The sequence below is a fragment of the Heptranchias perlo genome, chromosome 4, assembly GCF_035084215.1.
Source record: "Heptranchias perlo isolate sHepPer1 chromosome 4, sHepPer1.hap1, whole genome shotgun sequence".
NCBI lineage: Eukaryota > Metazoa > Chordata > Chondrichthyes > Hexanchiformes > Hexanchidae > Heptranchias > Heptranchias perlo.
In genome coordinates this window covers 23,030,980-23,046,712 of record NC_090328.1, presented here as the reverse complement: position 1 = coordinate 23,046,712, position 15,733 = coordinate 23,030,980, and the positions used below count along the sequence as shown (strand labels likewise).

The window sequence follows — 15,733 nt, the reverse complement described above, 5'->3', positions numbered from 1 at the left end:
GGAACAACAGACATCAAAAACATCGTAAAGCGATGGGAGTCCTGGGTACTTTCCCCAGTGACAATCTCCAGTATGTGGAGAACACTTGAGGATGTGAAGATAAATTTGATTTATAAAACTCATTACTCTGATGTTCAAAGTCTCTCTGTTGATCCTGTAGTCTCTGCTGTCTCCCACACAACATTATATACAAGAAAATTCTGAGACAGAATGGAAGAACCTCAAAGGACCATTTAAAACTTAATTTTAAAAAATCCATAGTATTTATATTCCTGTTTACAAAAAACATCTTGGATTACTTAACATGAAAATTTAAAAATCCTTCAAAATTAAAAATTAGCAATTCAACTAGATTTATAATCAAAGTCACAAATGACATCTTCTGTGACTATGGTGCACTATCCCTCCTCATCATTCTTGACTTCTTTGCAGCATTTGACACGGTTGACCACACCACCCTACTCCAGAGCCTCTCCTCCGTTTTCCAGCTGAGTAGGACTGCGCTTGCTTGGTTCCACTCTTACCTATCCAATCATACCAGAGTATCTCCAGCAATGGCTTCTCTTTCCACCTCTGCGCTGTTACCTCTGGAGTCCCTCAATGATCTATCCTTGGCCCCTTCCTCTTAACTACATGCTGCCCCTTGGTGACATCATCCGAAGATATGGCATCAGCGTCCACGTGTACACTGACAACACCCAACTCTACCTTTCCACCATCTCTCTTGACCTCCTCCCTACCTCTGTGCTGTCAAGATTGCTCATCCGACATCCAGTCCTGGATGAATTAAACATTGGGAATCATTGCCCCCAACCTCAAACTCTGTATCCTTGTCATCAATTACATCCCTCTTTCTGGCACTATCTCAGGTGAAACCAGACTGTTTGCAACCTCGGCATCCTTTTTGACCCTGAGCTGAGCTACCGATCCCATATCCTCTCCACCACAAAGACTGCCTACTTCCATTTCCGTAATATCGTCCATTTCTCCTCTGCCTCAGACCATCTGCTGCCAAAACCCTTTTTCACGCCTTTGTCAGCTCCAGAGTCGACTATTCCAATGCTCTCCTGGTCAGCCTCCCATCTTCCGGCCTCCATAAACTTGAGCTCATCCAAAACTCTGCTGCCCGTATCCTAACCTGCTCACCCATCACCCCTGTGCTTGCTGACCTACATTGGCTCCCAATTCCCTAACGCCTCATATTTAAAATTCGCATCCTCATGTTCAAATCCCTTCATGGCCTCGCCCATCCTTATCTTTGTAACCTTCGAGTCCTACAACCCTCTGAGAACTTTGCATTTAATAAACCTCTCTGCCTCTCCATTTCCCTCTCCTTCTTTAAGACCCTCCTAAAAACCCATCTCTTTGACCAAACTTTCAGTTACTATTCAGAATATCTCCTTCTTTGGCTCAGTGTCGATTTTTGTCTGACTACACCTCTGTGAAGTATCATGGGACATTTTTCGACATTAAAATCGCTATACAAATGCAAGTAGTTTTTATAAATCTAGTGAAATTGAGCTAAAATAAATGAAGCAGTGTCACGAGGAAAACCAAGATCAAACACAAAAATAAATGAATATAATAATGATCTCAGCACCTGAATTAACTTTGCCACCATCTGTTTCCCATCACATTGTGGATTTGTTTGTTTAATGAATTCCAAGTCGAAATACAAATGGCACACAGATCCTTCTGGAATCACTTCATAGCAATGCATTAATGACTTTTGGTATTTCCTGAAAAACAACCATGAAATTTTGGAAACTACGAGTACACTAGATGAGCACTAAATTCATAACCAGCATGGAATATCTACAGTAGGTTCACTTGCATCCACGAGTCTAGCAGTAAGTAGGACTTGTTAGACCATTTGAATTTCAGGGTTATAATCCTTTCTAAAATTTAGTCCAAAATTTAGACTGAAGACCCTGTAATGAGCCACTCCACCACCAAAGGCCTCTTTGTAAAGCTTTAATCAATAGACATAAACAGATCAAACATTACCGATCTGGGTCATACTGGTAATTTCACTAACCTGGGCCAATTCCATCTTGCATGTTCCTGGGGTGTACTCAAGGAACAGCTCGAAGTTTCCCCTTTTAAACCCTAGGTATACGTGACTACTGGGACGTCTACCCATTACATGACTGTACCAAAAGAATTAAAAACAGTACCGCACAAGGAGAAATTAATAATCGAACGTATACCTTATCTATGGCTCGGTTATTAAGCTGATTTCTTAACTAACAAGTAAATGTAAATATTTCAACAGTTCAGCTAACAAGATCAGTACAACACCTTCCTCCTGTTAATTGCTGTTCAACCATGTGAATCTGCTGACCATAAGTCTGTTTTTAATTCTGTATTTTTCTACATCAGTTCTAATCTAAACTAGGCAACAATTTACACAGACATAACCCAATTAAAAACACTGGTGTCTGCACCACTAGGGCACGTTCTCAATTAGGTGGTTAGCTCACACAAGCATGATCCAATTAAAGTGGCCAGTGCTGCATGGTACAGTTTCGATAATACTTTAATTCAAAATTAATTGACCTCCACCTTAGGTAGGTGTATAACAATACATTATACTTGTCCAGTTACTAAAATCTCATCTGCTTACATACTGATATTAACCAACCTTTAGTTAATATTTTTGTAAATTTTCTAAATTCAAGATAGATTACTGAGGATTGCGAAGCAGCCAACATAATTCCATTATTTAAAAAAAAGAAAGCACAGGCCAGTAGGTTTAGCATCTGCTGTTGTTTGAAACTACTTTGAGAGAGCTAGTGGGTGAGCACTTACAGAAACACATCTTGTTAAAAGGTCAGTCAGTATGGAATTAGGAAATAGCGATCATGTTAAAATTAACCTGACGGAGTTTTTCCCAGGCGTTATGAACACGGTGAACAGGGAAATATAGTTGATATTGTACACTGGGATTGTCAGAAAGCTTTTGACAAAGTCTAGAAGTGACTAATGGTTATGGTAAGGAGTCATGGAATAGGAGATAAAATATGATGCTAGATAGAAAATTGGCTTAATGACAGAAAAGGAAAGTAGCCATAAATAGAAATTTTTCATGCTGGAAGTAGGTTACGAGCAGGAGACATTTGCTATTTATAATATAGTATATTATTGTCTTGGAAGGAAATATTGTAAGCAAAATCTCAAAAATTTCCAGGTGAATCAAAATAGAAGATAGCACAAATAAGCTACAATGCAATCAAGGTGAAAAAGGCAAGTTTGTTCTTTCCTTTGTGGGGCCCAGGGAAGCAAGATTGCTCTTCCAGGCCCCCACAAGGGAAGCTTAAGCTTACCATGCCCTGGAAATTCACTCAAAACAACCTCTATTAGGTCTTAATAGCATGATATAGTCACTTACTGGTAGTAAAACCACAGCTCAGTGTACGTTGTGACAAGATAAATTCGCTGTCCAAGCATAGTGTCCTTCTTCTCATTTTCATTCTCCAAAGCAAATACATGAACATCCTTTAATGAAAATATTAAATATAAAATGGATACAATTTAGGTGCTGATTCCTTCTTTAGCCTGCAGTGTTTACTGAAGGCCTTTAGCTTTATTATGTTTTGGCTGCTGGGAAGTTCTGCTTGATATCTGGACTATTTTTTGGAGATATACACACTTTTTCTCCTTCCTCATTTTCTCCTTCTCCCAGGTACATAGTTTCTATGTCTAAGAATATGGGATGCACAGCATGCTCTCAAGTCACCATCAATGCCATTCTTGACTGGCAAGCAGGAGACACACAAGAACGGAAGACTGCCCAACTTATTTTCCATCTCCATCCACAGACAGGAGTGTAGCCTCCTCTGCTCTTCCTGCTACTGCACTTAAGGCTGAATATGTGATGTTAGGAGGATGAGCATGAAAAGAGGGCATTTGAACCTGTGCTCTTCTACTATGTGGTGCCATCCATTGACAATTTAAATGCATAGTATTACTGCACCTCCCCACTTACATTTTTTTAAAAGAAAGATTTATTTTCAAATAATTTTTGTTGACCTGTTTCATGGGTTGTTTTTATCAGATAGCACTTTATTCCCACTTTGGCTATCTAAAAAGAAAAATGATTATTCTCCGACAACGGTTATTTGACATAAGAGCAATTTGGGTTTTAATCCGTCCTTGAATATCTGGCTGAAATTTATACCATTTTCTGAACGTCAAACAAATTTATGAGGGGTCACCCAAAGTAGCAAAAGCCTTCCAATATAAAGTCCAGCCACAGACCATCATCAGCCATTGATCTGTAAGTAAAAATACCTAAGTATTAAGGAATCAGAAAATATATGGGTGTAGAAGACTTTTCCTTTAAGAAAAGGAAAAAAGCTGATTTTCAGGGAATGAAAATGGAACTGGGAAAATAAACTGGAAAAATTTACCGATAAACAAAGAAACTGAACAGCAGTGGGAAACATTTAAAACGGTGATCAATAGAATCCAGGAGAAGTATATCCCACTAAAAATCAAGAACAAACTAGCCAGAAATAAGGGCAAAATTGAAACTAAAGAAAAAGGCATACACTAAGTATATAGACAACAAAGAAGAGGATGACAAAAGGGAATATGATAAAATTAGGAAAAAAGTTAAAAAAACAATTAGAAAGGCAAAGAGAAACTACGAAATTAAATTATCAAGGAGTATAAAAAGAAATAGAAAAGTATTCTTCAGACACATAAATAGCAAAAGAAAAATCAGGATAGGGATAGTGTCTCTCAGGGATACACATGATAAACTCACAGTTAATGACAGCGAAATGGCAGAAATATTAATTAATGACTTTGCCTCAGTATGTACCAGGGAGATAACATAGTGGGCATGTCATTAGAAGAAGACATCAAAAAAGATATCAAGACATTTAAGGTAGAAAGGGGGGAGATAATTGATAAACTAATCAAACTTAGAGAGGATAAAATCCCTAGTCCAGATGGATTGGATCCGTGCATAAAATAAGTTAGGGAAGAGATAGCAGAGGCACTACTACATATATATAAAAATTCATTAGAAAAGGGAATAGTGCCAGAGGATTGGAGGACAGTTAATGTGATTCCCATATTTAAAAAAGGAGATTGAAACAGTCCAGGGAACTATAAACCAATTAACTTAATGTCGGTGGTATAAAGATAATGGAATCCTTACTCAAAGATGTAACTGATAAACATCTAGAAACTGAAAATATAATAAAGAATATTCAGCACGGATTTCAAAAGGGAAGGTCATGCTTAACCAACCTTATTGAATTCTTTGAAATAACAGAAAGGGTGGACAGGGGTAATACAGTAGATGTAATATATTTGGATTTTCAAAATGCCTTCGATGAGGTGCCATATGGTAGACTCATGACTAAGGTCAGAGCATGTGGACTCAGGGGATAAGTAGCAGAATGGATAACAAGCTGGCTACAAAACAGAACAGAGAGTAGGGGTTAACGGTAGTTACTCAGACTGGCATAAGGTGGGAAGTGGTGTTCCACGGGGATTGGTGCTGGGACCACTGTTGTTCACCATTTACATAAATGATTTAGAATCATAGAAAGGTTACAGCATGGAAGGAGGCCATTCGGCCCATCGAGTCTGCGCTGGCTCTATGTAAGAGCAATCCAGCTAGTCCCACTCCCCCGCCCTTTCCCCATAGCCCTGCAAATGTTTTCCTTTCAAGTACTTATCCAGTTCCCCTTTGAAGGCCATGATTGAATCTGCCTCCACCACCCCCTCGGGTAGTGCATTCCAGATCCTAACCACTCGGCCATTTGGAATTGGGAATCGGAAGTACAATTTCCAAATGACACCAAATTGGGGGGTTAATACCGAGGAGGACTGCGACAAAATACAGGAAGGCATTAATAAACTTGCAGAATGGGCATGTAATTGGCAAATGAATTTCAATGTAGATAAGTGGAAGGTACTACATTTTGGTAGGAAGAATAAGGGGGCCACATACTGCTTGGTTAATAAGAGTCTAAACAGGATAAAGGAGCAGAGGGATCTGGGAGTACAGATACATAAATCACTAGAAGTAGCGACGCTGGTTAACAAGCCCATTAAAAAAGCAAACCAAGCACAGGGGTTCATTTCTAGAGGGATAGAATTGAAAAGCAGAGAAGTTATGTTAAACTCATATAGAGCCTTGGTTAGACCACACTTGGAGTACTGTGAACAATTCTGGTCTCCATATTATAAAAAGGATATAAAGGCACTGGAGAAGGTACAAAAAAGATTTACTAGGATGATACCAGAACTGAGAGGTTATACCCATCAGGGAAGATTGAGCAGGCTGGGGCTCTTTTCTCTAGAAAAAACACTGAGGGGTGGCCTGATAGAGGTCTTTAAAATTATGAAAGGGTTTGATAGGGTAGACATGGAGAAGATGTTTCCACTTGCAGGGGAGACCAGAACTAGGGGCCATAAATATAAGATAGTCACTAATAACGGTAGCATAGTGGTTATGTTACTGGGCTAGTAATCCAGAGGCCTGGACTAAAATCCAGAGTCATGAGTTCAAATCCCGCCACGGCAGCTGGCGAATTTAAATTCAATTAATTAATTAAATTCAATTAATTAAATAAAAATCTGGAATTAAAATACTAGTATCAGTAACGATGGCCATGAAACTACCGGGTTGTCGTAAAAACCCATCTGGTTCACTAATGTCCTTTAGGGAAGGAAGCCTGCCGCCTTTACCCGGTCTGGCCTATATGTGACTCCAGACCCACAGCAATGTGGTTGATTCTTAATTGCCCTCTGAAATGGCCTAGCAAGCCACTCAGTTGTAAAATCTCGCTACGAAAAGTCAGAATAAGAATAAAACCGGACGGAGCACCCGGCATCGGACCACTAGGCACCGGACCCGACAATGGCAAAACACCAAGCCCAGTCGACCCTGCAAGGTCCTCCTTACTAACATCTGGGGACTTGTGCTAAAATTGGGAGAGCTGTCCCACAGACTAGTCAAGCAACAGCCTGACATAGCCATACTCACAGAATCATATCTTTCAGCCAACGTCCCAGACTCTTCCATCACCATCCCTGGGTATGCCCTGTCCCACCGGCAGGACAGACCCACCAGAGGTGGCGGTACAGTGATATACAGTCAGGAGGGAGTGGCCCTGGGAGTCCTCAACATTGACTCTGGACCCCATGAAATCTCATGGCATCAGGTCAAACATGGGCAAGGAAACCTCCTGCTGATTACCACCTACCATCCTCCCTCAGCTGATGAATCAGTCCTCCTCCATGTTGAACACCACTTGGAGGAAGCACTGAGGGTAGCAAGGGCACAAAATGTACTCTGGGTGGGGGACTTCAATGTCCATCACCAAGAGTGGCTCGGTAGCACCACTACTGGCCGAGTCCTGAAGGACATAGCTGCTAGACTGGGCCTGCGGCAGGTGGTGAGCGAACCAACACGAGGGAAAAACTTACTTGACCTCGTCCTCACCAATCTACCTGTCGCAAATGCATCTGTCCATGACAGTATTGGTAGGAGTGACCACCGCACAGTCCTCGTGGAGATGAAATCCCGTCTTCGCACTGAGGACACCATCCAACGTGTTGTGTGGCACTACCACCGTGCTAAATGGGATAGATTAAGAACAGATCTAGCAGCTCAAAACTGGGCATCCATGAGGCGCTGTGGGCCATCAGCAGCAGCAGAATTGTATTCCAGCACAATCTGTAACCTCATGGCCCGGCATATTCCTCACTCTACCATTACCAACAAGCCAGGGGATCAACCCTGGTTCAATGAGGAGTGTAGAAGAGCATGCCAGGAGCAGCACCAGGCGTACCTAAAAATGAGGTGCCAACCTGGTGAAGCTACAACTCAGGACTACATGCATGCTAAACAGCAGAAGCAACATGCTATAGACAGAGCTAAGCGATTCCACAACCAACGGATCAGATCAAAGCTCTGCAGTCCTGCCACATCCAGTCGTGAATGGTGGTGGACAATGAAACAACTAACGGGAGGAGGAGGCTCTGCAAACATCCCCATTCTCAATGATGGCGGAGTCCAGCACGTGAGTGCAAAAGACAAGGCTGAAGCGTTTGCAACCATCTTCAGCCAGAAGTGCCGAGTGGATAATCCATCTCGGCCTCCTCCCGATATCCCCACCATCACGGAAGCCAGTCTTCGGCCAATTCGATTCACTCCACGTGATATCAAGAAACGGCTGAGTGCACTGGATACAGCAAAGGCTATGGGCCCTGACAACATCCCAGCTGTAGTGCTGAAGACTTGTGCTCCAGAACTAGCTGCGCCTCTAGCCAAGCTGTTCCAGTACAGCTACAACACTGGCATCCACCCGACAATGTGGAAAATTGCCCAGGTATGTCCTGTCCACAAAAAGCAGGACAAATCCAATCCGGCCAATTACCGCCCCATCAGTCTACTCTCAATCATCAGCAAAGTGATGGAAGGTGTTGTCGACAGTGCTATCAAGCGGCACCTGCTCACCGATGCTCAGTTTGGGTTCCGCCAGGACCACTCGGCTCCAGACCTCATTACAGCCTTGGTCCAAACACGGACAAAAGCGCTGAATTCCAGAGGTGAGGTGAGAGTGACTGCCCTTGACATCAAGGCAGCATTTGACCGAGTGTGGCACCAAGGAGCCCGAGTAAAATTGAAGTCAATGGGAATCGGGGGGAAAACTCTCCAGTGGCTGGAGTCATACCTAGCACAAAGGAAGATGGTAGTGGTTGTTGGAGGCCAATCATCTCAGCCCCAGGGCATTGCTGCAGGAGTTCCTCAGGGCAGTGTTGTAGGCCCAACCATCTTCAGCTGCTTCATCAATGACCTTCCCTCCATCATAAGGTCAGAAATGGGGATGTTTGCTGATGACTGCACAGTGTTCAGTTCCATTCGCAACCCCTCAGATAATGAAGCAGTCCGAGCCTGCATGCAGCAAGACCTGGACAACATCCAGGCTTGGGCTGATAAGTGGCAAGTAACATTCGCGCCAGATAAGTGCCAGGCAATGACCATCTCCAACAAGAGAGAGTCTAACCACCTCCCCTTGACATTCAACGGCATTACCATCGCCGAATCCCCCACCATCAACATCCTGGGGGTCACCATTGACCAGAAACTTAACTGGACCAGCCATATAAATACTGTGGCTACGAGAGCAGGTCAGAGGCTGGGTATTCTGCGGCGAGTGACTCACCTCCTGACTCCCCAAAGCCTTTCCACCATCTACAAGGCACAAGTCAGGAGTGTGATGGAATACTCTCCACTTGCCTGGATGAGTGCAGCTCCAACAACACTCAAGAAGCTCGACACCATCCAAGATAAAGCAGCCCGCTTGATTGGCACCCCATCCACCACCCTAAACATTCACTCCCTTCACCACCGGCGCACTGTGGCTGCAGTGTGCACCATCCACAGGATGCACTGCAGCAACTCGCCAAGGCTTCTTCGACAGCACCTCCCAAACCCGCGACCTCTACCACCTAGAAGGACAAGGGCAGCAGGCGCATGGGAACAACACCACCTGCACGTTCCCCTCCAAGTCACACACCATCCCGACTTGGAAATATATCGCCGTTCCTTCATTGTCGCTGGGTCAAAATCCTGGAACTCCCTTCCTAACAGCACTGTGGGAGAACCGTCACCACACGGACTGCAGCGGTTCAAGAAGGCGGCTCACCACCACCTTCTCGAGGGCAATTAGGGATGGGCAATAAATGCCGGCCTTGCCAGCGATGCCCACATCCCGTGAACGAATAAAAAAAAAAAAAATCCAATAGGGAATTCAGGAGAAACGTCTTTACCCAGAGAGTGGTTAGAATGTGGAACTCGCTACCACAAAGAATAGTTGAGGTGATTAACATTGATGCCTTTAAGGGGAAGATAGATAAACACATGAGGAAGAAAGGAATAGAAGGCTATGCTGATATGGTTAGATGAAGTAGGGAGGGTGAAGGCTCGAATGGAGCATAAACACCGGCATGGATCTGTTGGGCCGAATGGCCTGTTTCTATGCTGTAAATTCTATGTAATTCCAAGTAACAACTATGGCAGTTAAGATTTCCAATTCCACATATAGGTACATTAGATACATTTTCAAAGCTGTACCTTTTAGGAGTGCTTATTACTGCAGATATATTAAGCAACCAAAGCGGAGGAAGCCAGCAATAATCAGAAAGTTAAGCTCTTGATGCTATTTCCACAGCTGATCTGAGAATAGCTAACCAAACAAAACAACCCTGAGAGGTCCACTTCACCAAACAAGAGCTAGAGACACATAGGAACATACAAAAAGAAACAAGGAAAAAAGAACTTGCATTTATATAGTGCCTATCATGACTTCAGGACGTCCCAAAGCATTTTACTACCAATGAAGTACTTTTTAAGTGTAGTCACTGTTGAAATGTAGGGTAAATGCGGCAGCCAATTTACTCACAGCAAGTTCCCACAAACAGCAATGAGATAAATGACCAGATTATCTACTTTTAGTGATGTTGGTTGAGGGATGAATATTGGCCAGGACACCAGGAGAACTCGCGCACTCTTCTTCAAAAAGTGCCATGGGTTGTTTCACATCCACCTGAGAGGTTTCATCCGAAAGACATCACTTCCAACAATGCAGCACTCCCTAAGCAATGCACTGAAGTGTCAGCCTGGATAATGTGCTCAAGTCTCTGGAGTGGGGCTTGGATACACAACCTTCTGACTCGGAGGCAAGAGTGCTATGACTGAGCCACAGCAGACACCTGAAGAAGGGAAAAAGACCATCAGGCCCGCTTCATACAGACATGGTGCAACCACACACATCACTCACCTCATTGCTAACCATGCAATTTCCTAGTAGTGATGGAGATATTAGGATGGCATGCAGCCATCTATGGCATTGGCATGAATTTACCAAAGCGTAGAACATTGAGGTTGATCTGGGAAGAGTTTGTTTGGCGGTTGAACAAAAGGTCCAAAAATAATGAACTCGCTAAAAGATCAGAAAGAGACTTTGCAAACAAGGTGTTACCCATAATCTGAGGGAAATGGTGAAAGGCAAGTTATGTAGTTTTCTAGGTTTTATCACTAGACCTTGCAATGTGCCAAAATGAAATATTTAGCATGGAGTTTAGTAGCCAGGTTCATGAATTGGTATCTACAACAGAACGACAGTGCAAACACCACTGTACTTCCAAATCTATTGTTGTAGTAAATGGAGGATTGCATTACTTAAAGGGACAAGATTGGGCAACCAGTTGGTGGGTGGTAGAATCTAACTTTTGTATAATTCTATACATCTTAAGAAAAATATTAAAGGGTATGTGGAAAGAATATGGAAATGAGATTAATGTAGATAGCTTCAATGTATAAATTTCTATGTTTTTAATTAAAGAGGAAAACACTCACTTAGTCTCACTTTTTAGTTTTCCAAATACAGATCTAACCTAAACATTTGATAGGGCATCTATAAACCCCAGCAGTTCACTGAGTATCTATTTTCTTCCTCAAAGTCCATTATGTTATCCACAGTGCAACACAACCTCTATTCACAATTCTAAAATATAATGATATATTTTACTTTACCGCCTTACAGCTCTTGGAAAAATTAAAGGCTTGATGCTGGCGATAAAACAACTTCCAAATCGATGATGGTTGCCATGGTTTTGAAAGTCTAGGTTTGTAAGTTGGGCTGATGGGGTGGTTTTGATAGCTGCCTGCTAAAGTTTCAATGTCCTTTACCCTTTTCTGCCAGTTCTTCTTCATACTCTGAGAAAAATAAAGACACTAGTTGAAGCTCTCTTAAGATTACAAGAAATTTTAGGAACAGGATAACCCAACAAACATCTCATTTTGATGCATCTCATCTCCCATCTACCTATTTTCTCAACATATCCCTCAAGAAACATATCTAATGACATCTTAAACCCATTTTCCTTTAAACGTATTCCACAAGTGTATAACATTTTGGTTACAAAATTTGCCTTACTTCCCTTCTTATTCCTAATTTATTAACTTCTAATCTGTATTCCGTAATATTTAAAACATTCGCCACAGGGAACAATTTGTGCGGATTGCTCTTTGGTGAGAGAAACAAAGGAAACTACAAATCCCACAGACAGACACGCTGGAATGAGAAAAGTGAAAAAAAAATTGGATACAGAAGAAAAACAAAAGGAGAAAGAGTAAAATGAGGAAAACAAAACAAGATTAGAACGAGAAAAGAGAGGAAAAAATAGTTCAATGCAGCGAAAGATCCCATATTGGATATAAGGAAAGCCATTCATCTTATCTTATTCTATTCATCCAGAAAGAACCTGCAGTCTTTCTCATCACAGCTTCCAACTGTTTCTTAAATGATTCCAAGATTTTCACCTCCACTATTCTATCCAGAAGTCTTTCCCATGTGTTGATCACTCTGTGTGGAACAAAACTTTATGACGTCTTTCACTAGTTTGAGCCCATGCCCCCAACCTACTTTCAATGTACCAAGCTTTTGGTCACCTGTCCTAATAGCTCCTTATGTGCATCAGTATCAAATTTTGTTTGATAATGCTCCTGTGAAGCGCCTTGGGACGTTTTGCTACGTTAAAGGCGCTATATAAATGCAAGTTGTTGTTATTATATACTTTTTTAATGTCCCCTATCAGTGATCTCCTTCAAGTTTTTTTTCCAGTTTGTCTTAATAAATCAGTCTTCTGATGCTGGGGATCAAACTTATGGATGTTCTGGGCACTGTCTCCAGGATTTGAATGTCTACTTTGTATCTCAGTGACCAGAACATGGATATAGTACTCAAGGTGTAGCCTGACCAGAGCATTGTACAGTTTAACAATGATTTTCTCCGGTTTGTATGCTACTGTTTTAGCAACATAGTTCAGCATTTTATTTGCTTTATTGATTGCTGTTATGAGCAATAGGACATGTTGGACGTTGAATCTACAAAGACGCCAGATCTCTCAACTTTACCCGTAGCTATTTTAACATAATTCATAGATTACTAATGTCACCTATTTTTGTTTCTACGTACAATTGACCAAGTTTCACCCACTTACATATTTTGTAGCGGAGGGGAATGGAAGGGAGGGATTTCCGCGACCGGTGGGCACCGCAGGGACTGGAGTGCATCCTGGATCCTTACAATAAAATTATTATTTGACACTTATTTTGTTTTCTTTGATTTGCTGCACATAAAACACATCCTAACCCCCCTTCTTATAAAAGGGGGGCCTAAATCCCAAAAGAAAAAGAAAAAATGAAAAAAAAACCTGCTGCTTGCTTTTCTGTTACCTGTCTTCTCAGATCTCTCAGAAACACCCCAAAGCATTGCACAAATAATGAATTCCTAGTTTGGGAATCATCTACAGATTTGACCAGTTTTGCATTCGGCTTCTGAAATCAAGAATGAATTTGCATTTATATGGCACTTTTCATATCTTCGGGAAGTCCCAGAGTAATTCACAGCCAATGAATTACTTTTGAAGTGTAGTCACTATTATTGTTATGTAGGCAAACGCAGCACGTAATTTGCACACTGCAAGGTACCACCTATAATGAGATAAATGGCCAGTTAATCTGTTCTGGTTGAGGGATAAATGTTAGGTAAAACACTAGGTCACGAATGTGATTTAGAAACAGTGGGGGTCCCAACACTAATCACAGAATCATAGAAAATTACGGCACAGAAGGCGGCCATTCAGCCCATCATGTCCATGCCAGCTGAAAAGGAGCTATCCAGCTTAATCCCACTTTCCAGCACTTGGTCCGTAGCCCTATGGTTACGGCACTTCAAGTGCACATCCAAGTGCTTTTTAAATGAGTTGAGGGTTTCTGCCTCTACCACCCTTTCAGGCAGTGAGTTCCAGACCCCCACCACCCTCTAGGTGAAAAAATTTCTCCTCAGCTCCCCTCTAGTCCTTCTACCAATTATTTTAAATCTATGCTCCATCTGTTATGGGAAATAGTCCTCCCTATCCACTCTATCTAGTCCCGTCATAATTTTATATACCTCAATTAAATCTCCCCTCAGCCTCCTTTGTTCCAAAGAAAACAACCCCAGCCTATCCAATCTTTTCTCATAGCTAAAATTCTCCAGCTCTGGCAACGTCCTCGTAAATCTTCTCTGAACCCTCTCTAGTGTAATCACATCTTTCCTGTAATGTGGTGACCAGAACTGTACGCAGTACTCAACTGTGGCCGAACCAGTGTTTTATACAGTTCTAGCATAACCTCCCTGCTCTTATATTCTATGCCTCGGCTAATAAAGGAAAGTATCCCGTATACCTTTTTAACCACCTTATCTACCTGTCCTGCTACCTTCAGGGATCTGTGGACATGCACTCCAAGGTCCCTTTGTTCCTCTACACCTCAGTATCCTCCCATTTATTGTGTATTCCCTTGCCTTGTTTGACTGCCCCAAATGCATTACCTCACACTTCTCCGGATTGAATTTCATTTGCCGCTTTTCTGCCCACCTGACCAGTCCATTGAAATCTTCCTGCAGTCTACAGCTTTCCTCCTCACTATCAACCACTCGGCCAATTTTCGGATCATCTGCAAACTTACTGATCAAGACCCCGCATTCAAGTCCAAATTATTAATATATACCACAAAAAGCAAGATACCTAGTATTGAGCCCTGCGGAACCCCAATGGAAACAGCCTTCCAGTCACAAAAACACCTGTGGACCATTACCCTTTGTTCCTGCCACTGAGCCAATTTTGGATCCAACTAGCCACTTTCCCTTAGATCCCATGGGCTTTTACTTTTTTGACCAGTCTGCCATGTGGGACTTGTCAAAAGTGTTGCTAAAATCCATGTACACTACATCAAACGCGTTACCCTCATTCACCCTCCTTGTTACCTGCTCAAAGGATTCAATCAAGTTATGTCTGAACACGGTGATTGCCTTGGCAACGGGCAGTTGCAGGGGCAGTCTGTAAACACCATGTATTGTTCTGTGATGTATAAATGCGTAGACTTCAAGGAGCTCCTGAACATTTACCTGACGAAGGAGGAAGCCTCCGAAAGCTTGTGAATTTAAAATAAATTGCTGGACTATAACTTGGTGTTGTAAAATTGTTTACAATCAATCAAGTTAGTCAGACACGACCTTCCTTTAATCGCTGGGGGATCTCCAATAGCATTCCCTTACTCTGACATAACCCCCTCACCAAGTTCCTGCTGCTTCTTGGCCTTCAGACAATTTCATATCCATTTCTAGGTTTTACCTTTAATTAAAAATAGTGGAGTTAAGCCATGAAAGCAAAGAAGGTCCACAGTACTCCAGGTATTGTAAACCTATACACTTCTGAACGAACGGGAGATCCATAAATATTTTTATATAATACAGTATATGTACAAAGACGGTGGAAATATTAGGGGTGAATTTTATGATCGAAGAGCGAAATTGGTCTTAAATTAATTTAAGCATATAAAGAGTGAGACAGGTTAAAACAGGTATATCAAAACAAATTAAGTGAAACTTGACAGTCTTTCAGTGGGAAAATCACAAGACTTTTGATTCTGCGTTAACATACCCTTTGCTAAATAAAAATAAAACAACAAATATACATTTCAGTTAATAAGCACTGAGATACTCACTGTAGATTTCAGTTAAAATTTCCATTCCCCTCACAGAAACATTTCAACTGGGCGCGAAAGCCAGCCGTGAACGAGGTGCAAACTGGGAGTTGTAGTTGCTCGCGGACACTGACGGTGCCAGTCGGCGGGGGGCAGAACTACAACACCTAC

The 15,733-nt window shown here is 42.0% G+C and overlaps 1 protein-coding gene across 4 annotated transcripts in view; it reads right to left on the bottom strand.

Annotated features, from left to right (window-relative positions):
• Positions 1 to 15,733, bottom strand: part of primpol (primase and polymerase (DNA-directed)) — an 80,813-nt gene that overhangs the window by 16,887 nt on the left and 48,193 nt on the right. The window contains exons 1-4 of one of the 4 annotated variants that reach the window (XM_067982576.1): positions 15,584 to 15,659; positions 11,567 to 11,749; positions 3,392 to 3,498; positions 1,601 to 1,739 (exon numbers count right to left, since the gene is read on the bottom strand). In XM_067982576.1, the coding sequence (XP_067838677.1) occupies positions 1,601 to 1,739; positions 3,392 to 3,498; positions 11,567 to 11,746 (426 nt within the window). In that variant the 5' untranslated portion in view covers positions 11,747 to 11,749; positions 15,584 to 15,659. Of the gene's footprint in view, positions 1 to 1,600; positions 1,740 to 3,391; positions 3,499 to 11,566; positions 11,750 to 15,583; positions 15,660 to 15,733 lie in introns of those variants that run through there. The other 3 variants (XM_067982577.1, XM_067982579.1, XM_067982578.1) reach the window with 3 other exon arrangements.